This window comes from Maniola jurtina, chromosome 20, assembly GCF_905333055.1.
Source record: "Maniola jurtina chromosome 20, ilManJurt1.1, whole genome shotgun sequence".
NCBI lineage: Eukaryota > Metazoa > Arthropoda > Insecta > Lepidoptera > Nymphalidae > Maniola > Maniola jurtina.
Window position 1 is genome coordinate 3,749,374 of NC_060048.1, and position 27,717 is coordinate 3,777,090.

Here is a 27,717-nt window from a genome sequence, read left to right on the forward strand (position 1 = left end):
ATACTTAAAAACAATATTTTCTAACGCTGCACTAATTTCAAATATTAAATAGAAGCATGGTTTACTTTGCAGAATTCCATGTTATACGAGGAACTAACTACCTATAAGCTAAATTTGCTATAATCCGCTAACAGACAAATCTGTACATAAATTAGTATGCTGACACTGACTCTTGCGGATTCTGCTGACATCACTTACATTTTCAGTACTGAGAACTGTCTTTGTTTTTTTATAGTTCAGCGCTTCACTGTAATCAGACCTGCTGACAAGTGATGATGCTGCCTAAGATGGAGTGCGCTGACATGATTAGGTAATGCCTATTCATTCTTCACTGGAAGGTACCTGCCTATATTAATAGTAGAAAGAAAAACTGATGCCGGAACTGATGCCAGAAGGGACCGTCTGTCAATTCTACAGCCATATCCTATAGCGGTTCGAATTAACAACGAGGAAACAAATCGATGTTTGATATTGATTTGATGACAAAAAAGCTGTGATAGCCAAGTGGTTAGAACGTCCGCCTCCTAATCGGAGGTCGGGGGTTCGATCCCGGGCACGCACCACTAACTTTTCAGTGATGTGCGTTTTAAGCAATTAAATATCACTTGCTTTAACGGTGAAGGAAAACATCGTGAGGAAACCTGCATGCCTGAGAGTTCTGCATGTTCTCAAAGGTGTGTGAAGTCTGCCAATCCGCATTTGGCCAGCGTGGCAGACTATGGCCTAAACCCTTCTCGTTCTGAGAGGAGACCCGTACTCAGTAGTGGGGCGGAAATGGGCTGATCATAATAAAAACATATCGATTCGTACGTGTCCTTGGAATTTTGACTACTGATTAGTGCAGACATTGACGGTGCCGATGGTATGACAGTAGAAAGGTGAAGGAGGAACCAGATCAAAATGTTCTCAGGCAGATTATGAGTCTCGTGGGTTTGCGGCTTTTGAGGCCATGTGCAATCTCCCAACAACAGCTTAGTAGAGTTTGTCGTTATCACAAAACAAATGATACCTAACACTATTATCTAATTATGTTTGCCCAATGCCCTGGTTTCGTAAATACCTATCTATAATAGTCTTACAAACATGTGATAATTGCCAGCGCACTATTGACACAGGCAGGTTTTTCATGGCATCGTTCACATGACAATCAAAATGGAGGATTTCTAGCGCACGCCGATTACATTTCAATCCCAGATTATGTATGTACGTAACAGGTATACACGACAGGTCGAGATGGCAATCGGATATGAGGCGGGGGGATATACCGCACACCTGGACGTCACTCGCGCTACCACGCACCGGATTAGCGTGGGGGCTGTGTAGGGCTTTCACACCCCACTTGCCATCACGACCTGTCGTGACGTACTATAGGTACTCATCAAGTCAATTTATCTCATTTCAATCAATAAGTAATCAAAGGACATGATTCTATTTCAGCATCTACCTACTTGTGTAAGAGATGAGCTGCAAAATCTGGACCTATGTTAGAAAAACTTCAAAATACTTCTTAATATGAAAGTTGCTTAATTTAAAAGTTGTAAAGTGCTCATTGGATTAACATTTTAAAAATCTCATGGGAACTTGTTGATTTTACAAAATAAAAGCAGCCTATCTGTTGCAAGAATGCAAGCTATCTCGATGGGTACTCAATTTTGGCTTAAAAATGTCGAAAATATATATATTACGTGTCGAAATTATGACATAATATATTTTGCATCCAGGAAACGCTATATATATTATTTATTTATACCCCGGAAAATTAAAAGAGTATCCGTGGGATTATTTAAAAACTACGTGGACGAAATAACGGATATCATCTAGTTTCTCTTATGGTGTGGTATGGTTATGGATTATTGTTTAGCAGCAATTAGAGTCGCATTATGCAAAATGGTTATTCCTCTTGGTTGTGGTGAAGATAAGTACAGTTTAATTTTAAATGTTAAACACGCAAAGAATCCACGCCCTTGCTTTACAAATTCCAGCTAGGTACTTCGCTACGACGTCAGATGACTGTCTAAGTTCTAATGGTTCTAATGAAGTGATTGATACCTTAGATTATGTGGAAGGGAATTCTTAAACTCACATGATAAACAATCGCCTGGCATTAAAGCTTTTGCCGCGAACCCGAAGTGTATTTTACTAGAATAGATAGAAATAGCATAGTATTTTAGTATTGCTATAAATCCTATTCAAATTTATAATAGAAATAAACAATAAATGGTCAATATTTTTGTGAACGTTTAGTGCTTGTGGCGTGACGCGATGTGGAGGTTCGTGGTTTTAAGTAAGTTTAATTTTAACCCCCGACCCAAAAAGAGGGGCTGTTATAAGTTTGACGTGTGTATCTGTGAAGATGTGTGTCTGTCTGTGGTATTGCAGCTCCTAAACTAATGAACCGATTTTAATTTAGTTTTTTTTTGGTTGAAAGGTAATGATCGAGAGTGTTCTTAGCTATAATCCAAGAAAATTGGTTCAACCGTTTGAAAGTTATCAGCTCTTTTCTAGTTACTGTAATCTTCACTTGGCGGGGGTGTTATAAATTTTTAATTTACACTTGTTGTGTTTAATAGCTGTGATAACTTAATAATGGTTGAGACGTAGGTTTTCTTACTCGGAAAACTTAGAGGTGCGTGCCTGAGATTGAACTCTGTATCCCCGAATAAGAGCCTGACAACTTAACCACTAGGTTATCATCGCCTTTTTCGGCAAATAACTTGGGTACATACTACATAGATACTCGTATGTATCTACGAGTATCTATGTAGTATCTAGCTAAATATCTGCGACACATTCTCCCAGCAAGGTATTAAAGAATAGAATAGAATAGAATAGATTTTTATTCATGTAAACTTTAACAAGTGCTTTTGAATCGTCAAAATAATTTGCCATTGGAAAAGATAACTCAAAATTTAAAAACCCCCGACACAAAAACCTTTATAAGAAAACTAGAAAAGAGCTGATAACTTTCAAACGGCTGAACCGATTTTCTTCGATTATAGCTAAGAAAACTTTCGATCAAGCCACCTTTCAAACAAAAAAAACTAAATTAAAATCTGTTCATTCGTTTAGGAGCTACGATGCCACAGACAGATACACAGATACACACGTCAAACTTATAATACCCCTCTTTTTGGGTCGGGGGTTAAAAACAGATACCATTTCTATTACCAATACAATTCTGTGGACCAGAATTTCGCCAGAATATTTGCATTTGAGTAAAAATACAAGCAATCGCTGGCAGACAGAAACAAATATTTCCTTGATACAGCTCCCCGGGGGATGATTTATGTGATCCAATCGATTCCAACATGAGATTGAATCGGGAACATCTTAGATTTGTACGTGACTGTTGACATCTGCTTAAATATTCGCGACGAACGAAACAAAAATGTTTCAGAACAACTATGTACAGAACAAAATACTACCTCATGTATATGGCATATATTTGGTTCGAATTATGTTTTGTATGGATAAAAAAAATAAAAACATGTAAGTAGGAAACTCTTCAAATATTTTTTAAGGTTCCGAACGCGAAGGGTGCCTACGGGAAGGACCCTATTAGTAAACCTCCGATGTCTGTCAATCTGTCAGCGGGCTGTATCTCATGAACTGTAATAGGTAGAGTCTAGAGTCTAGAGAGTTGAAGTTTTCACAAACTGCGTATTTCTGTTGCCGCTATAACCACCAGTAAGTAATACAAGTATAAATCAAAAATTTATAACACCCCCGACAAGTGAAGGTTACAGTAACTAGAAAAGAGCTGATAACTTTCAAACGGCTGAACCGATTTTCTTGAATTATAGCTAAGAACACTCTCGATCAAGCCACCTTTCAAACAAAAAAAACTAAATTAAAATCGGTTCATTCCTTTAGGAGCTATTATGCCACGGACAGATATACAGATACACACGTCAAACTTATGACACCTCTCTTCTTGTGTCGGGGGTTAAAAATAAAAAGATGGCAAATTTCAAAAATCTAATCATATCATTTATCAAAATCGGATGAGCGATTTAGTAGTTACGGACATAGGAATGAACAAACATACATACAGGTCAAACATATACTAACCCTCCTTTTGAGCTTCGCCGCTGTCGGGTAAAAGATAAAAGGGTAATAAACTTTTCGGGAAACTGGTTTTGCTACACTTATTCCGCGTTGATGAATTGATACTACAATAGGTATTTCCTCAAATGCCAAGAAAATCTTAAAACTTTTTTCCGTAAGTAAACCTCAACAGATTACATGTCTTGGGTAGGGCTACCAACTCATCGATTTATTTAGGACTAGCTGATACCCGCGACTTCGTTCGCGTGGATGTAGGTTTTTTAAAATTCCCGTGGGAACTCTTTGATTTTCCGGGAAAAAAGTAGCCTATGTGCTAATCCAGGGTATAATCTATCTGCATTCTAAATTTCAGCCCAATCCGTCCAGTAGTTTTTGCGTGAAGGAGTAACAAACATACACACACACACACACACACACACACACACACACACACACACACACACACATACAAACTTTCTGCTTTATAATATTAGTGTGACGTCCCATTCGTGAGCTGCCTCTGCTGAGTTTGTATCGTTATGTATCGCCCGTACAAAATGCGAACTCACTCGCAATTTTAAACCCCCGACCCAAAAAGAGGAGTGTTATAAGTTTGACGTGTGTATCTATGTATCTGTGTATCTGTCTGTGGAATCGTAGCTGCTAAACTAATGAACCGATTTTAATTTAGTTTTTTTTTTGTTTGAAAGGTGGCTTGATCGAGAGTCTTCTTAGCTATAATCCCAGAAAATCGGTTCAGCCGTTTGAAAGTTATCAGCTCTTTTCTAATTACCGTAACCTTCACTTGTCGGGGGTGTTATAAATATTAATTTACACTTGTAACTCTATGTATCAAGTCATATCAAAAGTACAGTTTATCTATAAAATAAGGACTAAAATCGTACTTTTGACATAACAGTTGAAAAATGGCGAGTGAGACCTCATTTTGTACGCATTACATTTATGTATTTGTGCCTTTAACAGCAATAGAAGTACATAGGTACTCTGTGAAAATTCCAACTCTCTATTACGTTCATGAAATACCACCTGCTGACAGCCTGAGCACCGGATAGACATAGGAGATTTAGTAAATAGGGTCCCATTCGGGATACGGAACCCTAATTATGCGGGCTGCAACTCGGTTTTGCTTGGCCCGTGTCATTTTAATTTGGACAGCTTTATATAACACAATTTTTATTTGATAGCCCTTATATAGTTACTCATTTAGTCGAGTTGGTATTTTTATAAAATTGTCCAACCGCAATATCGACAACATTGTAACTTAACTGACTGTTTCTTCGTCAGTAAGTGATCAAGGTAAAGGAGAAAAGTGTAATCAGGAATCATAAAATTATCCTATCTTTCCCATTTCCCTGGTTACCCTTGTCACAGGTTAATGTCAGACAATGGCTGATCGAGCCAATTAACAAAATAGGTAGTCGACTTGTCAATTGTACTACTCATGTTATTGAAACGTTTTTTACTTCACTTATTACTACCCAAGGTAAAAACGTATGGGAAACTGTCTTTACACAAATAGGTGGGTTTGCGACATGTCATTGTAAAAGTAATACCTACATCAGCGCTAGTCTGGCAAATTATAAGAATCGAGAGTCAAATTCGCGTGGATGGATAAACTCTGCAGAGATAGGCCGCAATGGCTAAATTCAGACGGAAGGATATGATAAAGAACAAAAAAAACCGGCCAAGTGCGTGTCAGACTCGCGCACCGAGGGTTCCGTACTCCGTACTATCTAGGTCTCTAACTATCTACCAAGCAAATCGATCCGTTGCTACGTTACGGCGTGATTGAAGGACAAACCAATAAACCAACAAATATACAAACTTTCGCATGATTATAGTATAAAAGAGATAATATGGGTAGTGATTAGGATTACTTTGAACGGAATTCATAAGCCTATACCATAAAAACACATTTTTTTTAAATATAATTTCAGCTTGCTTCGCGATTCCTTGGATCACAGCTCAAAACCCAAGAAACCAGCGACCGTTTGACAATGGCCACGGATGGGACATACGACTAGCCGTGCCGGGTGAGCCAGGGAACGATTACCCCACTCTGGACGCTATACCCAGGACTTCATTCACATGCTCTGGCAAAGATCCAGGTGAGCTAAAAAGAGGCTTTTTTAACCCCCGACCCAAAAAGAGATGTTATAAGTTTGACATATGTATTTGTGTATCTGTCTGTGGCACCGTAGCTCCTAAACTAATGAACCGATTTTAATTTAGTTTTTTTTTTGTTAGAAAGGTGGCTTGATCGAGAGTGTTCTTAGGCTATAATCCAAGAAAACCGGTTCAGTCGTTTGAAAGTTATCCGCTCTTTTCTAGTTACTGTAACCTTCACTTGTCGGGGGTGTTATAAATTTTTAATTTACACTTGTTATAACAAGATAAACAACCTGGCTACTATTCCTACAAGTGTAAATTAAAAATTTATATCACCCCCGACAAGTGAAGGTTACAGTAACTAGAAAAGACCTGATAACTTTCAAACGGCTGAACCGATTTTCTTGGACTATTCCGCGCCTACAATCCAAAGTATCTGAGTTTTCCAAAACATCATTTTCAAATAAATAATTATGTATCTAGGCAACGTCCATCTTGACAGCTTGACATTTGTCAATTGACATAATATTATGAACCTAACGGTTATTTAACCTTCTTTTCTACAAGAAAACTAGAAAAGAGCTGATAACTCTTAAACGGCTGAACCAATTTTTTTGGATAATAGCTAAGAACACTCTCGATCAAGCCACCTTTCAAACAAAAAAAAGTTTATTAAAATCGGTTCATTCGTTTAGGCGCTACGATGCCACAGACAGATACACAGATACACAGATACACGTCAAACTTATAACACCCCTCTTTTTGGGTCGGGGGTTAAAAAACAAAAAAACAAGCAAGTTGGGTGGTGAGAACTGCTGATAGATGGCGCAAATAGTATTTATAAACCTGAATTAATTAATTATAGTAATAAAACACTCTGCAAACACGATCGAATCGCGTTGTAGTCGCGTTCTATATGCATGGCGCCATCTTGGATGAATAAATACTCGGCGCCATTAACATAAAATAACACATAATATCAGTCAGTAAACAAGGAAGAGTAAATTGCTTCCTGTGCTATTTATAAAATGCATTGGTTTTAATTTTTATTTATTTAAAACTCATTAGGTTGAAACACTATACAATAGGCCATTGAAAACAATTTTATTTTGACTTTCAACTGGTTTTTCCATTTTGTAAAAGAAGTATAACTACATAATACCCTCAAAGAGGAGACCAGGTGAGACTTAAAGCATGTGTCACATCCTCCAGATAACCATTTTCTAATCGTAACGGATAAATTTGACATTTTGACAGATTCCCAATACAGAAACTGTCATAACATCAAATGTATTCGTCATATAAAGTTTACCTGGCATTTGTGAAACAGGCTCTTAGTTATTTAATTAGTTTTAGAAGTAGAACAATAAATTACAATTATTCATTTGTTTTTCAGGATATTACGCTGACGTAGAAACCAACTGCCAAGTTTTTAGAGTCTGCACGCTTGGCTCGACATATAGCTTCCAGTCTTTTATATGCCCAAATGGAACTTTGTTCAATCAAGCTGTCTTAGTGTGTGACTGGTGGATGAAAGTGAATTGTAAAAAGTCTAGAGAACTCTTTGAAACCAAAAAAGAGAAATTTGTGAATCTGAAATTGGGAACGCAATTCATGACAGACATAAAAAAAATGATAAGCCATCCAATGCGAAATCCTTATGATGAAACGTATGCTAAACATAATCTAATTGTGATGCAAGAATATAAACCACCATCAAACCAGTTTTATAATGGAGCTTCACTTAACAATTTTAATAGAAATCCTTACAGTGCATATTTTCAGACGAATCAGGCACAAAGAAATAACTACCAAAACTCAGTACAATACTCAACAGCTGACATATCCACTGCAGCCTCTACACCTAGTACACAATACTACACCTTTAGTCAAAATCAAAAACAAAGTAAACCTTATCAGATACCAAACCGCACAGGAAATTTAAATAACGTAAACAGTGCTTTTACTTTGAATAGTCATTCTGGAAAGAGCTCTCAAGCTAACAGTCTTGATGTAATTAAATATAGTCAAAACTCACAATCAGTAAGACCCACTGAAGTCTATCAAAGAAGCATACAACGTACACAACCCAACAAACCACAAGAAAAGGTGAAAGAAAACATTGGATCAACTTACGTAACATCAAATCAAAAATTTAACAACAGCCGCCTAAGTAAAAGCAAACAGATAGAATTAGGCATTGAATTTTCAAAACAGCAATTAAATCGAAAGATTAACCAAGAAAAATTCAATTCCGACAAAAACACACGAGCAAGATTTTTAAATGTTGGACAAACAGGAAATGACACAAAACAAAATTCGGTAAGTAGTGATTCACCTCCAGGAATCATAACTAAAACCTTAGCATTTCGTAGAATTATCAAAGATTCCATGAATGGTAACCCCAAATCCCGAATCACATTTAAAACGTGGATAGTAAGGCCTTCTAGAAATTCTAAATTGATCGTTGAACCGACTCCATACACATACAATAGGCCTGCAAACTTTTTGGGGAAAATCATTGCTGATATTACTGGTAATAACAGAAATGCATCCTTCCAACGACAAGTGGCAACAAAAACTACTGATGATTCATATGTTTATAATGTTCCAACAGTTCAAATATCTGATCAAATTCTCACGACATCAAAAGATACTCCAGACATAGAATTCGTGCCATCCACTACATCACAAACATTTACAGGTTATCCCCTTCCTACACCCTCTCCAACAAAACCAGCCCTATTATATTTAGTCCCTACTACTTTTAAGCCATCCTCTCGACTGTATGTTCCACCTCCAGGGAACGATATACAAATATCTCGACAGTACTTATCACCAATTCTTGAAAATAGCAAATTAGTGGCTGCAGCTAGTTCACCTAGGCCATTTTTGGCAGTAAATGACAATAAAGCATCATTCTTCCTTAACAAGCGACCTAATGCTGATAACAATAATTTGGCTTTTTCTGATATTTTAACCAAAGACAAATTAGGTACAACCGTAGATGGTATTGTCAAGGATACAAACAATGTATTAGAGACAGCGTCACCTGTACAATTTCAACATTTTAATCAGAATGTTCAATCAGTTGACTATCCAATTGATAACTATTTATACTCAGGCTCAGATACACAGAGCGATGAAAAACTAACATTAGAACAACCCCCACCACTTCAGAAAAGTTCTAGACTGATCGCAGCTCCGTCAATAGATTTAGAACCACCCATTGAATCCATTGAGAATGTTAATCAGAATACCAACAAAATTTCTAACTTGCCATATTTTGAAGAATCCACTCGTCGTCCAAATACTATAGAGAGAACCGTTTCTTTAAAAATTACCATTCCAGAAAACATCGCTGATTTGTTATTTAGGAATCGTAGCACAAGTGATTCTGAAAACTTAGAAATTTTGAGTACAGGTAATAGCAATAGCTGGTTATTGTCAAATAAGGTGTCTAAAGATACTGGTGGCAGCGTCATTCCGATTGGCAAATTAATTTGGAATAAAAATTCTAATATTTCTGATTCACAGGATTTGGTGTTTTCGTTATTGATAGACTCTATCAATGCTGCAAAGGATTATAACAACATAGTACAACAAAGTATTGCTACCACACAACCCACACCTACACAACCGCAGTTTCAAAATGTGAATAATGAGGAATTGCAACGAATATCAAATGACATATCGCAGTTAACATCATCACAATTTTCAGCAAAAAATTATTCGTCTAACTATAGATTAGCTAACCTGAGGGCTCCATCTCCATCAGATTCAACGACATCAAACACTTATGGAAATACAAAAAATATAAACAGTATTTCACAAAACCAACGTGAACAGCATAGGATACCGCAACAGCAGCACACTCCACAACAGAAACAAAACGAACTGCCACCTTTCCAAGTATCTGGGAATAATGAGTTGACAGATTTAAATATAAACTCTGATAAGCTCTACAGTGGACAACTTTACCAGCTCCCAGTTCCAGTTGTAAGTAAACAAATATATAACTCGCTATTCCCGGCTAACTACAAGTTATCAAACAATGATATTCAAGCTAAGTCCTCCGTAGAAAATAGTGCGAATAGTAATACAATTAACAATAACATTATAAATAAATCGAAGGCAGATTATGAATTTATTCAGTCGCACACTGTTGACCAAAATAATTTCCAATCAAATTACAACAGTCCTAAAACAACAGATCAAGGAAGTTCTGCTAATGATTTTATGAATACACTCGAACTACCTAAAAATGGTATTACTGCACAATTACAAGACAACATTGTTGGAACAATACCACATCCACTGGACGATGACAAATTAATAAAGTACAAAAAGGACCAAACATATTACATTTATACACACTTGAACAATGATGATGAACTAAGTACAGATACTCAAATTAACGATATTCAAAACATAATTGCCAACAATTTGGCAAGCGGAACATTTTCTCAAAATGATAAATTGTCACGTCTCTCAGCGTATGAGTTGATCCCATCTTTAGGTTATAAACTGGAAGATGAAAGAGAAAAACAAAAGACTGTAAACACTTTTCAAATAAATGATTATAATGAACCGAAACAAAGATCATCCAACGAAAATGCAAATCTCATCCGTCAACAAGATATAATAGCCACTGATGTGGATTTTACAGTGGATCACTCTAAAACAGCAAATATTGAGAAACCACGATTTCTGTATGATGGACCAAATTCATATTCAGCTCCTCAGAAGTCAGTGGGCAATTTAATACCAAATCAAAATAGTGTGCAAAGTGTTTCAAATTTTAATTCAAAAATAGAAAAGTTTGACACTGATGAAGATAAAAACTATGGATACCCAAAAATTAGTCCAGCAAAAAGATTTTTGTTTTAGAAGGTAGAAAAAATGAGGTTCTTAGATTATAAATTAGAGTTATTTAATGTAAATAAAATAAGAAAGCAATGCATTGTTATGTTGTATTAGTTATAGAATAATAATAGGTATATTAAATATAGGTACCTTCAAGTCAAGAGTGAATAGACATCTTCTAGGCAGGCCAGCTCCATCTTATGTTGCATCATTGCCAGTAAATCTGATTGCAGCAGCAAAGCGCTAATCTGTAAATTAAAAAAAAATCTATATATTTTTGAATTTAGTTAAGTATATACACAATTTTTTAGCTTTTAATCGCATGCCAAACCTCAAAAACGAATTATTTTTAAATAAATATTTTTACAAAATCTTTGTGTTTATTTCTGAAATATACCCGCTCATTTACATCTTGGTATTCATTCATGATAAGTAAAAGAAAGTCACCCCAAGTGGTCCAAGGTATAAGTTTGGGCCACTCGACCGTCAAAATAATTTACCACTGGTTCGGAATGCCGTCCTACCGAGAAGAACCAGCAAGAAACTCTGCGTTTACTCTTTTTGAATTTTCAATTTACAATATTCTATACGCTAGATATGGAATGTTATGGAAAGTTAATCCATACTATCCATAGTATATCATAAATTCGAAAGTGCGTCTGTCTGTCTCCTTGCTAGCTTTTCACGGCTTAACAGATTGGCCGATTGTGATGAAATTTGGTACAGAGTTAGCTTACATCCGCACGGGACGGACATAGGCTACTTTTTATCCCGGAAAATAAAAGATTTCTCATGGGATTCTTCCAAGCCCATACGATTAACAGATTTATACGAAAGATACAATGGTAGCTTGCGTTTTTATCTCGGGAAATTAAATAGTTTCCACGGGATTTACAAAAATCTAAATCTACGCGGATGAAGTCACGGACATCATCTAGTATGAAATAAATACTGTTTAATATAATATACATATAATATGCTATTTCCATGGTAGGCAATACTTAGACGTATTACTACAATGTATACCTAATCTCAAAGGACGAAGCAATGAGGTATAATATCTATTTATAACCTGTATCCAAACATGTATCCTTGCACTTCCGGATTTCACTTGATTTCCTGCACAGGAAGCGATCACCATGCCAACCAAATATCAACAAAATATTCTATTGTTTTCTTAGCAACGCATGGATTTAAAGAAATTAGAAAAAATGTGAAAATAGCAGGGAATTAATAATTTAATATTAGTTAAGTCTTAAACTAGCTTTATTTGATTATTAAAATAAATCTTATTTAAGGTAAATCTGATTATATAAGGTCATAAAGGTAAGTTGAAATTTTGTATTTGCTTTCTCCCCAAAGACATGGATTGCTTTCTGATTAAAAATGTTTTAATAGATATATAATATATAAGTCTATGTTTTCCGGTTTTTAAAGTTGGACTAAGCCAAGATCTAGGTGCATGGCTAGTTGTAACTATGACTTAAGATAGGTGAGCCTAATGAGGAAACGAGCAGCTAATAATTCTGTAATAGAGTAGTCAAAGGGTGAACTAGAGTGATGGAACTCTCGGTTTGATCGTGAATCGACGATTTGTCAAATATTAGGTTATCCATCCATTCATCCATCCATCAGCCTGTATGCGTCCACTGCTGGACATAGGCCTTTCCAAGAGCGCGCCACCAAACACGGTCCTCCGCCTTCCTCATCCACCCGCTCCCCGCCACCTTCTTCAGGTCGTCGACTAGGTTATGGTGACGTGAAATCATAGAAAAGTAGGTAGTCCACCTGCGTCAAACATTTGACGCCTGCCAGTCACGTCCCGCCTCGACATTTTATTTAGAAGTTCCTTAACAGAGCTCTCTCCGTCACTTACTCCATACAATCGTAGTTCCCATTTCATTTGAATATTAAGCAACCAAAGTCCATGAAATTTTGCAGACATAGTCTAGAAACTAATATCTGTGTCTGTGGTGTTTTAGATTTTTCTAAAAATATGTAGTTTTAAAATTACAGGGGCTCAAAGATTTGTATTTTTTTTTAAAAAAAGGCCCAACTTTGTGCTCGTTTTTCTAGACAACGAAGCAATTTAATGAAATTTGGAAAAACCACAGACCTAGAAAATTTAATGAATATTATGTAGTAAAAAAATTATCGTTATATATTTTATATTGTTATAATTATGTGGGAACTACGAAAACCAGAAATTACACCCAGAAATCTTGAAAATTTCGTGCTGTCTCGATTTGTGCAAGCGGGGTGGTGAAGTGCGGGGGACGACACGTGAAACTGACAGAAACTGACAGTCTAAACACACAGGCCACATTTAGACTGCACCCAACTCCAAACTTGTCGATAGGTCTAACTAAATACACTGGTACATTTCAACTTGCGTTAGACGTATGCGTTACCTACCGTTATGCGTAGACGTTGCCTGTAGATAAAAATATGTCTCATGTTTGCTGGCAATAGCGCATGCATCAAACCCTGCAAGTTGCAACTCTCTTGCAACCTATTCCTCACGCAATACGCACAGCTTTAATATTATAATTTTTGACAATTTAATTTGATACTATATGTAATGCCATATCACAGGTCACTCTCTGATTTATTGCTAACAATTTACTTCCAAATGCAAAGAAATCTAAGTGTGTTGAATTCACACTGCCCAAAACCAGGACCTTAAATGACATAAATTCATTGATAAATAATCATATGTTGAAAATAAAGGAGAACCCCGTGTTTCTCGGTATAATGTTAGATGCAAAGCTTCTATGGAACACCCACATATCAACACTTGATGGTAAACTCAGCTCTGCTGCTTACACTGTTAGAAAAATTCGACAGGTACTGACGTGGAAACTGCAAAAATTGTATATTTTGCTTATTTTCACTGTATTATGTCTTACGGACTCTTGCTATGAGATAAAGCGGTAGATATTGAGAAAAAAATGTATTACAGAAAAGGACAGGACGTGCAATTTATAATTTAAAACCGCGCGCTGCCATACAATAAAAATATAAGGAAATAAGTACCTTATCTATTATCTTATAGTAGCTTCTAAATATATTTACAACTAGCTAATGCCCGCAGCTTCGCTCGCGTGGATTTAGGTTTTTAAAAATCCCGATCCTTTAATTTCCCAGAACAAAAGTTGCCTCTCCGTAATAGCCCGTCCCCGGGATGCAACTTGTTTCTGTATCACGTAAGAATATTTAAACGGATGATCCTTTTCAAATCCCGAGGGATCACCAGGATTTAGGAATGCAATTTCTTACAGCATCAGGGTTGAGGTCAACGACAAAGTGTTTACTTGGTATAGATACCTTCAATATCAATTAATAATCGACACTTTTTAAATCCCATTAGCTTTAGTAGTCAGGTCCCCTGCAACATCAGGGTTGAGGAGTTGGAATCCAAATTTTTTATTGAACAATGTCGCAAACTTTCTTTATCGATTAAAAAAACTACCCAAAATTACGCAGTTAGGTTACCTGCCAAATTTCATGGTTTTGAGTCAACGGGAAGTACCCTAGAGGTTTTCTTGACACACACGACAGACAGAGAGATAGACAACAAAGTGATCCTATAAGAGTTCCGTTTTTCATTTTGAGGTACGAAACCCTAGAAAACGTAGGATCGGCATTCCGAACCAGTGGTAAATTTTTCTGACCATCCAAAAACACTTTGAAGTTTACCTAAAAGTTTACAGGAATAAAAATTTATCATTGTATTCCATTTCATTTCATTCTATTCCATTCTGTTCAAAGATAAATAGATAATAAAAATATTTGTCACCGAAACAATAATTTACGATATATCGACCAATATCAATTTTACTGATGACAATCTGACTATTACCAAAGTGAACGACTACTATAATATCTATTATATACGACTAACATAATATGTATTATAAATTGTGTGCCGTTTGCATTCTCACTAGGTTCTCATTAAGTTTGTTTTATTTGGTTAAACTTTCTGGCATTTATATTGTTATGACGTTTAATTGGCAAACAGTCTGTTTATTGGCTGAAACTCAAAAATTCAGCCAATCACAACAAAGAAAATATTGTAATAATGATTGATGCAGCTTTCTGTAATTGAAAACAAAATATTTGACATTAACTTGAATGTGACAGTGTTTTCCGAATAGGGTTGCCAGAGGCCCCGTATTTTACTGGTTACCCCGTATTTCAGGATACAGAAACCTGTAATTATGAAAATAAAATACGGGGCAAATAAAACTAAATATTTTTAGGGTTCCGTAACTCAAAAGCAAAAAAGAACTCTTATAGGATCACTTCGTTGTCTGTCAGTCTATCAGTCTTTCCGTCTGTCCGTCTGTCCTTCTATCCGTCTGTCATGTGTTCATGAACAAATATTAGTATTTTCAATTTTCAAAGTAAGATAACTACATATATCAAGTGGGTTATCATATGAAAGGGCTTTACCTGTTCATTCTAAAACAGATTTTTATTTATTTTTATGCATATTTTTTTAATGCATAACAGTTTTTGATTTCTCGAGTAAAATGTCGGAAAAAATACCCGAATACGGAACCCTCGGTGCGTGGGTCTGACTCGCACTTGGCCGGTTTTTTACAAATTCAGCAGGAGCTGGCTGGCGAAATCAAACACTGACGTTATGTCCAGTAGAAAGAATATTTTCCTTTTGCGGCAATGCGTAGCCGAAACCCACTCGATATTGATCATGGTCGTAGCCAAGGCGGCGGGGCTTGGTTTGAGGATGTAAGCCTTTTTTTATACAAGTTAGCCCGTGACTTTAATCTTTTCTAGTGGTAAGTGATGATGCAGTCTAATTTCTTGGCCGTTAGGGCCATACTAACCATATAACTAGCCATGACCGACGCCTCCCACCAGACCAGAAATTTCGAAATGGCGACTGCGCCTGGGAAGCCTAAAATAATACTCAAAAACCTAAGCCTAAAATAATACTTACACTATTTCTTGCATTTGCTTACCAATTTTTTTTTGGAAATATATCAAACATTTCGCGCTCACTTCACTCGCGCTTTGAATTTCTATTACTTGGTGTAAACCCCGCAATTTCGTTTGCATGAATTTAGATTTTTAAAAATTCCGTGGGGGATTTTCCGGGCTAAAAAGCCGCCTAAAAAAAATGTCTGGGATGCAAGTTACCTCTGAATAGTAAGTACCAAAATTTTGGTAAAGAAGATGGGCCGTGAAAGGTTAACAAATAGATAGGCAAATAGATATACTGTCGTATTCGTAATATTAGTATGGATAGGAAGCTTTAAAAATAAAATCTTGCTATAGCTACACTCGTTTCCCTTTCATTTTAATTTTTTCTGTATTGAACCAAAAACACTTACGCTCACTGCGCTCGCGCTTTTTTATTGTTGTATTTTATCTCACTGTCAAATTGAAAGGCGAAATTCCACTAACCAGGTAATTAGCCCATAAAGTTGAGCGAATGTTTTTTCCTCATGACAGGATTCAGTTCCGGCCCTAATAAAACCTCTCCCGCAATCGATTCCTGGCTACGGCCATAGTATTGATACTGTGAAGGTGGAATTACAAATTAAATGTAATTTTAAGTTGAAATGAGAAGATTGTATGCATGAAATGTATAACATTTTGCTTTACAACACTAAGAGTTTTTAAAAGCTATTTAAATAAATAAATCTTTTATTTAAAACCACATTGCAAACACAGTTCACCAATCAAGATACGGCAACATACAGAGAAAAAATACAAAACTTATAAATAAACTGAAATATCTAAATAGGCTTTCCATGCATTTCAGAGAGAAACACCGCCTATATATATATTCTTCAAATACTTCAAAATTTCAAATTTCTTCAAATCTAAACCCCGTATTTTTGATGGTGGTAGCCTGTAAATCAAAAAGAGCCAGGTGGCAACCCTACTTCGACCTAGACAGAATGAAAAATTGTTTTCATTACTCGGTATGCCTACTGCCATAGTGTGACAGAAAGTGTGACGGTAGTTGTGACCTCTGATTGGCCGACTCTCTTTCACTATTTGCTAAAATTGATGATTGCAACAACAATTTTTTCTTTTTTGTAATCGAAAACAGAACACGGACGTCAAACAGGTTGACTAATTGCAATCATTTCTGACCGGCTAACATTGTTCCGCTAGTGGCTCAAACTCACTGTCGCAGCAAGAACATGGTAAATTCAGCCAATCACAGCAATTTGAAATTTGGTTATCACAAATGTACCGATCTAGGAACCGAGAATGCACGAACCAGGGCAGATAGAGATAAGAACAATAATATCATACGTAGGAAATCGACGGGGGATCGTTGGCAAGGATAGCCTTAACTGTCGTAAATGTGGTAGTAAGGAAAACATAGGTTCGTTTGTAATTGGTTAATCACTCATCATGGTCAACAACCACTGACTTTTTGTCTTTGTCATTTGTATGGGATTATGTAACAGAGAGATCTCTAACTTTTCTACGTAAATAGAGTAGTTAGAGATTGTGAATCATATTTCTGCGTTTTATATTTATAATTCTTCGCAATTTTTTCCGTTTTAAAGAATGTCAAGTCAAGAGGTTGATGTAACACCAGACGATTTGGACAACCAATCCACAGACGATGAGGCTGAAATTGAAATAGATCTCAGAACGGATCCTCGTGCACAATGGATCAAGGAGCGTATCCTCGCTTACACGGCCACAGATGATGAGGACCTGTTCTACGACATGTTCGAAGATCCAGCTATGAAGCAATGTTTGGCAAAGTTCATCGCAGCGCCTCTTAGGCCTAATGATTTGTCGTTGAACAAACGAACGTTCTACGTCAATAAAATTATCGTTGATAAACTTATTCATGAGGACAAAGAATATACTGAATGGCGTAAGATTCTAACCCTTTTCTGATTTATTGGTACGGCAGAGACCTATTATAATTATCGGTATCATGCTGCTGGACACGGGTCTCCTCTTAGAATGAGAAGGGATTTTTACCATAGTCTGCCACGCTGTCATTGCAGATATTAGCAGACTTAATATACCTTTGAGAATATTATGGAGAGCTCTCAGTCATGCAGGTTTCCTCGCGTGTTTTCCTTCGCCATTACAGCAAATGATACTTGATTGCTTAAACCGCGCATATCTTGAATAGTTAGATGTGCGTGCCGGGGATCGAACCCCCTGACCTCGCGAATAGAAGGCCAACGTCCTAATCACTAGGCTATCAATACGATACCTAAACTTAGTGAATTCGTTTATATCGGTAAGTGCTTCACCACCAAAATTTGCACAATATAGCTACGTATACAATATATTTACGTGCCCCGTGAGGATACTGCAACGCTGCCCGTTTGTCTGCTAGCTTTTCATGACAGGAAGGACATAAGCTACTTTTTATCCCCGAAAATCAAAGAGTTCAGGATTTTGAATAACTAGATCCATGTAAATGAAGTCGCGGGCAACGGAATTTTAAAAGACCTATATCCACGTGGATGAAGTCGCGGGTATCATCTAATCCGTCTGTCTGTCTGTCTGCCTGTCTATCTGCTACCTTTTCACGGCCCAACAGTTTAACCGTTTCTGACGGAATTTGGTTCAGGGTTAGCTTATATCCCGGGGACGGACATAGGCTACTTTTTATCCCGGAAAATCAAAGAGTTCCCATGGGATTCCCAAAAACCCATCCGCTTAACCGATTTGTATGAAAGGTACTGAGGTAGCTTGCGTCCCTGTACCTAATTGAAATAGGCAACTTTTATCCCGGAAAATCAAACAATTCCCACGGCATCTTTAAAAACCTAAATCCACGCGGACGAAGTCACGGGCATCCTCTACTTACTATTTTCATATATTTCAACGATTTAATCAAAATTGTGACTCCAATGATACTCTTTTAGGAATTGTACCTCCTCCGGTAGTAGTGGTGCCGCAGAAGAAAGGGAAGAAGAAAAAGGGCAAAAAGGATGCTGAGCCGGAACCGGAGGCTGAACAGGATGACCAGAAAGCTAAGGGCAAAGGTGCGAAAGGCGCGAAGGGCGGAAAAGGCGCTAAAGGTGCAAAAAACGTCAAAGGTACCTTCTCCAATCCTTATAGCTATACTTACTTGAAAATTCTGTATCGCCCCAATTCTATCCAACGAAGTATACCAGTGATAGGGGCCGATGTAAAGCATATTCTTAACCCCCGACCCAAAAAGAGGGGTGTTATAAGTTTGACGTGTTGCATCTGTGTATCTGTCTGTGGCATTATAGCTCCTAAACTAATGAACTGATTTTAATTAAGTTTTTTTGTTTGAAAGGTGGCTTGATCGAGAGTGTTTTTAGCTATAATCCAAGAAAATTGGTTCAGCCGTTTGAAAGTTATCAGCTCTTTTCTAGTTACTGTAACCTTCACTTGTCGGGGGTGTTATAATTTTTTTATTTACACTTGTATAGTCCAGTAGCGAGCTTAGTTCGATTGGCGTATTTAGTAAAATAATTTAGCAAGTTGTGTCCAAAGTCCAACGTGATAAAACTGAGTTAAACTTGAATGCATGGCGTGCGGAATTCAACTGTTGGGATGAAGGAGATGAACAGGATTAAACTTGCACTCGGCTCGAAAAAAAATAGACCGTCCTTTTATGTTTGTACTTAATCATCAACTTTCTATAAGTGCTATCCAAATTATGATAAGCATCATAACATTCCTGCCTCATCACAAATGCAACGTAAAGCAATTTACAAATATGTGAATTAAAGAGTACCTACAACCTTAATAATTTTTTTTTATTTGTTCTGTTTCAGACTCCGAACCGGAAGAAGGTGAGGTGATTTTATTAATGCTAATAGTGACAAAGTCGTGATAGCCTAGATGTTCAAAGGTCCACCTCCTTTTCGAGAGGTTGAGTTCGACTCTGGACACGCACCTCTAACTTTTCGGAGTTATATGCATCTAGCAATTATTTAATACTAGCGACCCGCCCCGGCTTCGCACGGGTGGACATTTATTTTTCTATTTTCCGGGATAAATATAGCCTATACGGATTCGGAAGAATCCCTCTAAGTAATGATAAAAGAAATTTTGAAATCGGTCCAGTAGTTTTTGAGCCTATTCAATACAAACATACAAAAATAAAAAAATACAAAGGTTTCCTCTTTATAATATTAGTATAGATCACTTGTTTTAACGGTGAAGGAAAACGTTGTGAGAAACTTTGCATACCTACAAGCTCTCCTTAATGTTCTCAAAGGTGTGTGAAATCTGCCAATCCATGCTTGGTCAGTGTGGCGGACTATAGCCTACACCTTTTTCAATTTAAGAGTTCTCAGTAGTGGGCCGGTGATAGGTTGATCACGGTATGCTGATTGTTAGGATTATGATGATGATGATGATTATAATTTTAAATAGTAAAAACGAATTCTACTTACTTTGAATAAATGATTTTGACTTTGACTCTGACTTTTGAATATCTCTTGTTAGTAAAATTAATCTAACATAATTATAATTTGCAGACGAAGACGTAGAAACCGTAGCAGCAGCGGTGACTGATGTATCTGATGTAGACGAGGCAAAGAAAAGCTCAATAAACCTGGTAACAGAGGAACCGCCACCAGCAGCCGCTGAAGACCACTATTTTCCACCACGTAATGAGACTTCTTTTTATTTATTATTGCACAACTAAGTCAAAGAAAAGGCGGGCTTAAATCTCAGGAACCTTATCTGCCAGTCAACCTTAGGAAGGTGCGAGAGGCGCGTAGAGGGCGTGCTCAAATGCAATGATTAAAAATCTTTCAAACAAACATTGTATCTTACAATTGAAGACCATGAAATCTGACAAATCCTACATATCAACTCCAAACACGGACACACCCAGACTGTTTATTTTTTTTAAATAAAAGACTGATTTTATTAATTTCTTAAATGAGAGTAAGTAGCTAAATAAAGAAAAAAGAGACATTATAGAACACTTGACCCATTCCGATTTCACAATATGGAGACCACCTATTCTATAGAGTTTGATGAAGTGAGAGTTTGTTATAAAAACGAACTTACTGTCAAAATTTCAAGTTTCTAATCTTTACGTTACTGCTGTGTTTAGATTAGTCGTATATTAATCTATATAGGTTAGTCGTTTATTTTTTTATTTGGATTTCACAGCTCCTGAAGATCTGGATCCAGATGTAGACGGAACTTTGGAATTTTACACCGTGATTGTAAGTTAATTTCAAATTCTTGTACAAGCTGCAATAATGAAATAGGTTTTTGTTTGCAAGGGCAGTTATTTAAGGATTTATTGTTTAGTTAAGAACTAAAATACTATTGTACTCAATTTAGGATAATTAGAACTTACATAAAAGTAAGGCGTGTTAAACAAATTTTATTAGACAGAAAAAATATACAATATAAACCATTTTCTCCTCAGAGATCAGTCCCTCGGATAATCCAATATCCAAAACTGGTACCAATTTTTGGTGCATTAACACCTCTAAATACGCATCGGAACCGTCGCTACCTCTATTTTACAAGGCAGACTCAGGATGAAATCCCTCTGGATGACACACCCAAAGTAACGAAACTAAAAATGCCAAAGTATATACTCGTGGGATGCATTTCTGGGAAGGTGCTGATGAGCTTGGGGTCGCAGCTGAAAGAGGTAAGATTATCTTTACTATTTCATACTTTTTTTTTTTGTGCAATAGTCAACAATAGTGCAACGGGTGAGGTTTGAACCGCCGACCTTTCGGAATTCATCCCGCTCCTCAACCGTTGAGCTATCGAGGATTTTTATATATATTGAGTTGTTGACAGTGATCATGATCTACCCAGGGCCGGCTCATTACTGAACACTGGTCTACTCTCAGAATTGAAAGGGGTTGACCATAGTCCATCACGCTCTGGCCAAATGCGAATTGGTACTTTCACATACCTACTTTTGAAAACACTATGAGCTCTCACGCATGCAAGTCTCCTTGCGTTATATTCACAGTTAAACCAAATTATAATTAATTACTATTAGATTACTATTATTATTAAATTTCGTCTAAGAGTTGAATCTAAGTATAAAGCCACTAGCGACCCGCCCCGGCTTCGCACGGGTGGACATTTATTTTTTCTATTTTCCGGGATAAAATATAGCCTATACGGATTCGGAAAAATCCCTCTAAGTAATGGTAAAAGAAATTTTGAAATCGGTCCAGTAGTTTTTGAGCCTATTCAACACAAACATACAAAAATACAAAGGTTTCCTCTTTATAATATGTATTAGTATAGATATAGATTAGTATACTTTATTAGTTAGTGTATGTTTTTAGTTTCCTTTTACAGACGTTCGTCCCACTGTTTGAGAAACAATTCCGTGAGATCACGGCTACGATGCCAGTGGAACAATCGGCGACAGTTATCTCAAGACAAGTCTCGTATGCCGGACAACATCATCAGACCGATGACTCGCTCTCAGAAGTAAATATTCCTTTTGGAAACATCCTTTTATTGCTTAACTAGCGACCCACCCCGGCTTCGCACGGGTGCAATACTGATACTAAATACTACAGAATGTCTTTATATGTATACAACGCTCACAGCTTTTTTTCATTACGCAACCGCTATGACCCTGCATTTTAAATCTGTAATATCTTCGAATATATTCATTTAAATTACATGCTATGAAGGGCCATATTGATCTATATTACATGCACAATGTATTTAAGGTAGGTAGGTACTTAATTGGATAGGTATTAAATGCTGTGTTGCATAAAATCGCTTCTTAAATACTAGTTAATTAGCTAATGCCGGCAACTTCGTTCGCATGTATTCGCATTAAAAATCTCGTGGGAACTCGTTGATTTTCCGGGATAAAAGTAATGCTTATATGCTGTGACGACTGACTTCACTCAATAGAATGGATAGATATAGTTTTGTTTTCCTGAGCGATATGATTTAAGTATTTTTTACAGATAAACTATCTTCGTCCGTCAGACTATCGATGGATGTCTAATGTAGCTAGAGGAGAAAACGCGGAACGAAGGTAATTTAACATTTTTAGGGTTCCTTACCTCAAAAGGAGAAATAGAACCCTCATAGGATCACTTTGTTGTGTGTCTGTCTGTCCGTCCGTCCAGAGCCCAAAAAATACCCAAGTACGGAACCATCGAGTGTGACTCGCATTTGGCCGGTTTTTTTTAAGTTCTGAACCTAAGGTCTCTTTCTTTTAAACACGTTTTTAACTCAGTTTCTTGTCGGTCTGTATGTCTGTTCTCTACAAATAATGCAATCTATTTTTAACTAACATGGCCCATGATATCCCGATGAGCTAGAGACTTGAAATTTTAAATATAGATTGGAACTGATATGACAATGCAATATTTGCTCACTTTTTCTCCAACAATTTGTTAGTTTGTTTGTGTGTGTGTTCGGTACGAGGTTTGCATTCGATTTTAAACTAAGTAGGTACCTAACTTCACGATGAGATAGAGCCTTGAAATAAATATAAATCTGAAGTGTACAGTAATACTATGTTTCCTAATGTAGGATTAAGAATATGCGTACTGAAACAATCGTTCCTCAACCGCCATCAAAAGTTTCAAGACCAAGTTCTCCGACGTTATCACCGGTAATTGCTTCCGAAACAGATGTAACTATCTTGGAGGAAAAGAAACCAGCAGCGCATGAAGTCATAGAGGACATAAAAAATCTTGTTGGAATAGTTCAATGGTAAGCGCTTAAAATAAGTCTGCAAATAAAACATGTTAGCCATTTCAATGCCGTGTCGTAAATAGATAGACTGAAGATCTTTTTGTACAAAAACAAGAAAAAATCCGAGACAAAACAAGAAATTATAAACTAAAAACGGCCTTATTGCTTAGTAGGGGGGTCATTGAACCCAGTTTTTGATCGATATACATTGCGGTTTTGAAAAATACTAAATAACTAAAACCAAGTAAGTACCATTATATTATTCTGTACTACGGCAATACAAATAAACAAATAAAATAAATATATGATTGTAATAAATGAGATAATAATATTTATAAATAATTATGACAGGGTATAATAAGCAAAAATACTTTAAAAATAATGCTACAGCAATAATGTAGATCAATACAGTATTCCCATAAGAAATAACGGGAATCAAATGTGCATAAGTAAGTAATCATTTTCTGAATTCATCCTCATGAGGTTAGCATGAGTAGAAACTATATCATTAAAACATCAGAACTAAAACGTCGGAAGCTTACGAAACTTCAACACAAGTTTAATATCCGACGTGCGAGCGTCTAGTGCGGAACATATCGTACAACTTTCCGCATTATCTGACATGTCACTTCTGCGAGCCGTCTCTATAATGTATTTTAGTTAATATACTTGTATTTTTTATTCAAGGAACCAAAAGATTAATTTGCTATAATCCGCTAAGCCCAGTAATAATAATGGTTTAGCGAACTATAACCAATTTAGCTCTTGGTTCCTTGTATATCATGGACTTCCGCAAAGTAACGCCTGCTTCAATACAATATTTTTATTCGTATACAGCATATTCGTTAGCCCTTGACTGCACTTTCACCTGGTGGTAAGTGATGATGCAGTCTAAGATGGAAGCGGGCTAACCTGAAAGGGCTATTGCAGTTTTTTATTAAACCCATACTCCTTTGGTTTCTACACGGCATCGTACCGGAACGCTAAATTATTTGGCGGCACTACTTACTTAGGTACTAGCCACGACCGAAGCCTCCCACCAGACCAGACCAGAAGAAATTATAAAATCCTGAACCCGGGACCGCACTAATAAGACAGCGCGTACCACTGCGCTGGGGGGATCATCCATATTGCTTGTTGCTTGGCCCGCGTAAAATTCTGATTACCCTTTACACACTAATAGGCAAACTTCCATACTTATCACTAGTACGAAAATGTATCATTTTAACGTCCTAACGTCTAATATATATACCTAATACCTATGTGTTCGGAAGAGATTTCGGAACCTCCTAAAAAGCGCTTAGGCAACCGCGGGATTTTAGTACCTAAGTAAAATCCTACATAACCCGATGTCTTTCCAATTATGTATTTTCTGAGTCTTATCTAAATATTTCTAGGACGATACAGCATATGGAGGGTGAAATTCAACTCCCAATGCCGAATATACCAGCGCTTTTGGAAGAGCAAGAGGAGGACCACGTGCAGTTTATAGACGCTGCGCTTACTGCACAGCTGGAAGAGGCAGTCGTTATGTGGCAGACGCATATTGACGCTACAATATCTGCTTGTTTGAGCAAAGTAAGTGTTTATTCAGAGTCACTCATTATGCTATGAGAGAGCAATGCTTAGAGTTTCCTACGTAATCAAATCAGAAGTGAGGAGATCCATAGGAGAACCAGAGTAACCGACATCGCTCAGAGGGTTGCGAAGTTTCTAATATGCAAGCTATCTTGGTGCCAAATCGATGATGCCAGTGACTTTGCCTGTGTGGATTTAGATTTCTTAAATGCCGTGGGAATTTGCCGGGACAAAAAAGATGCAAGCTATCCCTGTACCAAATTTCGTCAAATTGGTTGAACAGGTGGACCGTGAAAATCTAGCAGTCAAACAGATTTTTTTTTTATGGAGAGACACAGTATTAAAAATAAGCAATAGGTAACACAAATACAAAGCACACACACCACAACAGTCTCCAACGAAGAGTTATCACAAAATTAAAACACACAATAGCCGGGTATAAGAAGGTACATAGGAAAAGAACAGAAAATAATGACAGACAGAGAGACAAACCTGCTTTCATATCTATACTAATAAATAAAATTGGAGTGTCTGTCTGTAATTTCGAAATAACTACCGCATATTAAGGTCATATGGTTATTTGAACGATACTATAACTGAATCACACGTTTTTAAAATTTTTGTCTGTCTGTCTGTCTGTCTGTCTGTCTGTCTGTTTGAAAAGGCTAATCTTGGGAACGGCTGAACCGATTTTGACGGGATTTTCAGAGACAAGTAGAGAATTGATCAGGGAGTAACATAGGCTACTTTTTTAACCGACTTTCAAAAAGGGAGTTGTGTTTTTCTACCTATGTACACCGAAATCTCCGAGATTTCTGAACCGATTTGTGTCATTTCTTTTTTAATCGATAGAGGAACTTTGCGACATTGTTTCCTAAAAAATTTGGAGTCCAACTCCTCAATCCTGATGCTGCAGGGGATCTGACCAATCAACGCGGGCGAAGCTGCGGGCATCAGCTAGTTTATAATATTAGTATGGACTTGTTTCTTAAAAAAATGGTTACATATATGAAATCCATAGCTTTAACTATAGAAAATATAATATCATACGTAATAAAACTTTGTTTATAATAGACTCGAGAAGGCAATGGTCCCGTTGCAGAATACAAGTACTGGCGTGAAAGGGACGCTGAAATATCGCTGCTTGTTGAACAGTTAAAGCAACCGATGGTAGTAAAAATTCTGTCTTTGCTTGAGAAATGTTCTTCAAATTACTTATTGGTAAGTTCTCAGCTTTAATTGAGATCACACGCACAATTGATACAAGTTCAGTCCAGTCATAAAGATGTAAGGCTTGGAGTTTCTCTAAGTAATCATCAGAAATGGGGAGATCAGTAGAAGAACCAGAATAACCAAAATAGTTCACAGGTTGCTAAGCACAAGAAGCCGTGGGCTGGTGACATAGTTCGAAAGACGCTGGAGTCCCAAAATGCTAGAATGGCAACCTCAAACCGGAAAGCGTAGCATGGAAAGACCCTCCATTAGATGGACTGTGGTCATCAAGCGAATCGCAGGAAGTCACTGGATTAGGTGGTGCATGACCATCAAGTGTGGGCAGTGGACATCCCTATAAGAAACCCGTGTCCAGGAATGGGCATGTATCGATTTATGATGATGATGATAAACGTGAACGGTGGTAACTGCTGAACTGATGATTTGGTTTTTTAAATACTCGGACATCCTACTTCACTCAAGATATCTATATACTAATAAATAAAATTGGAGTGTCTGTCTGTAATTTCGAAATAACTACCTCATATTAAGCTCATATGGTTATTTGAACGATACCATAACTGAATCACACGTTTTTAAAATTTTTGTCTGTCTGTCTGTCTGTCTGTCTGTCTGTCTGTCTGTTTGAAAAGGCTAATCTTTGGAACGGCTGATCCGATTTTGACGGGACTTTCACAGGCAAGTAGAGGATTGACCAGGGCGTAAAATAGGCTACTTTTTTAACCGACTTTTAAAAAGGGAGTTGTGTTTTTCTACCTATGTACACCGAAATCTCCGAGATTTCTGAACCGATTTGCGTCATTTCTTTTTTTAATCGATAGAGGAACTTTGCGACATTGTTTCATAAAAAATTTGGAGTCCAACTCCTCAATCCTGATGCTGCAGGCGATCTGACCAATCCACGCGGGCGAAGCTGCGGGCATCAGCTAGTGCTTAAATAAACCATGATCAAAATGAAGAATCAAGTAATGTGAAACGCTGGGGTCCAATCATTTTCTTAAAATCTGTATATAATATATTGTGTCAATAATTTCAGGGCTTTCAACACTACAAAGATAGACTTATGGAACAATACAATTTGGCTGGAGATAATCTAAAATTTTTGTCGACCCTGATGCGTTTCTTTACCGTAAGGACTATCATACTTAGCACTATTTTAAAGCAGCGGCTCGATTGTGGTAGAATGATAGCTACAATGGTACA

The 27,717-nt window shown here is 37.0% G+C and overlaps 2 protein-coding genes across 3 annotated transcripts in view; both read left to right on the top strand.

Moving 5' to 3' along the window:
- The first annotated feature begins 2,082 nt into the window (after nt 1-2,082).
- LOC123875497 (putative uncharacterized protein DDB_G0282129) lies at nt 2,083-13,992 on the top strand. 2 transcript variants are annotated; one of them, XM_045921347.1, is made up of 4 exons: nt 2,083-2,284; nt 6,006-6,176; nt 7,574-11,070; nt 13,981-13,992. In XM_045921347.1, the coding sequence occupies exons 1-3, from the start codon at nt 2,263-2,265 to the stop codon at nt 11,065-11,067; spliced, it is 3,687 nt and encodes a 1,228-aa protein (XP_045777303.1). In that variant the 5' UTR covers nt 2,083-2,262; the 3' UTR covers nt 11,068-11,070; nt 13,981-13,992. The 2 variants fall into 2 exon arrangements, with proteins under 2 accessions (XP_045777303.1, XP_045777304.1); XM_045921348.1 differs by lacking the exon at nt 13,981-13,992 and having other exon boundaries at nt 7,574-8,499; nt 9,715-11,281.
- LOC123875519 (dynein axonemal heavy chain 10) overlaps nt 12,224-27,717 on the top strand; it is a 77,722-nt gene continuing 62,228 nt past the window's right edge. The window contains exons 1-13 of the mRNA XM_045921391.1: nt 12,224-12,369; nt 17,598-17,917; nt 18,930-19,103; nt 19,815-19,832; nt 20,523-20,654; nt 21,169-21,224; nt 21,434-21,664; nt 22,336-22,470; nt 22,965-23,035; nt 23,539-23,721; nt 25,101-25,281; nt 26,356-26,502; nt 27,551-27,643. Coding sequence (XP_045777347.1) covers nt 17,599-17,917; nt 18,930-19,103; nt 19,815-19,832; nt 20,523-20,654; nt 21,169-21,224; nt 21,434-21,664; nt 22,336-22,470; nt 22,965-23,035; nt 23,539-23,721; nt 25,101-25,281; nt 26,356-26,502; nt 27,551-27,643 — 1,740 coding nt within the window. The 5' untranslated portion in view covers nt 12,224-12,369; nt 17,598. The remainder of the gene's footprint in view (nt 12,370-17,597; nt 17,918-18,929; nt 19,104-19,814; nt 19,833-20,522; nt 20,655-21,168; nt 21,225-21,433; nt 21,665-22,335; nt 22,471-22,964; nt 23,036-23,538; nt 23,722-25,100; nt 25,282-26,355; nt 26,503-27,550; nt 27,644-27,717) is intronic.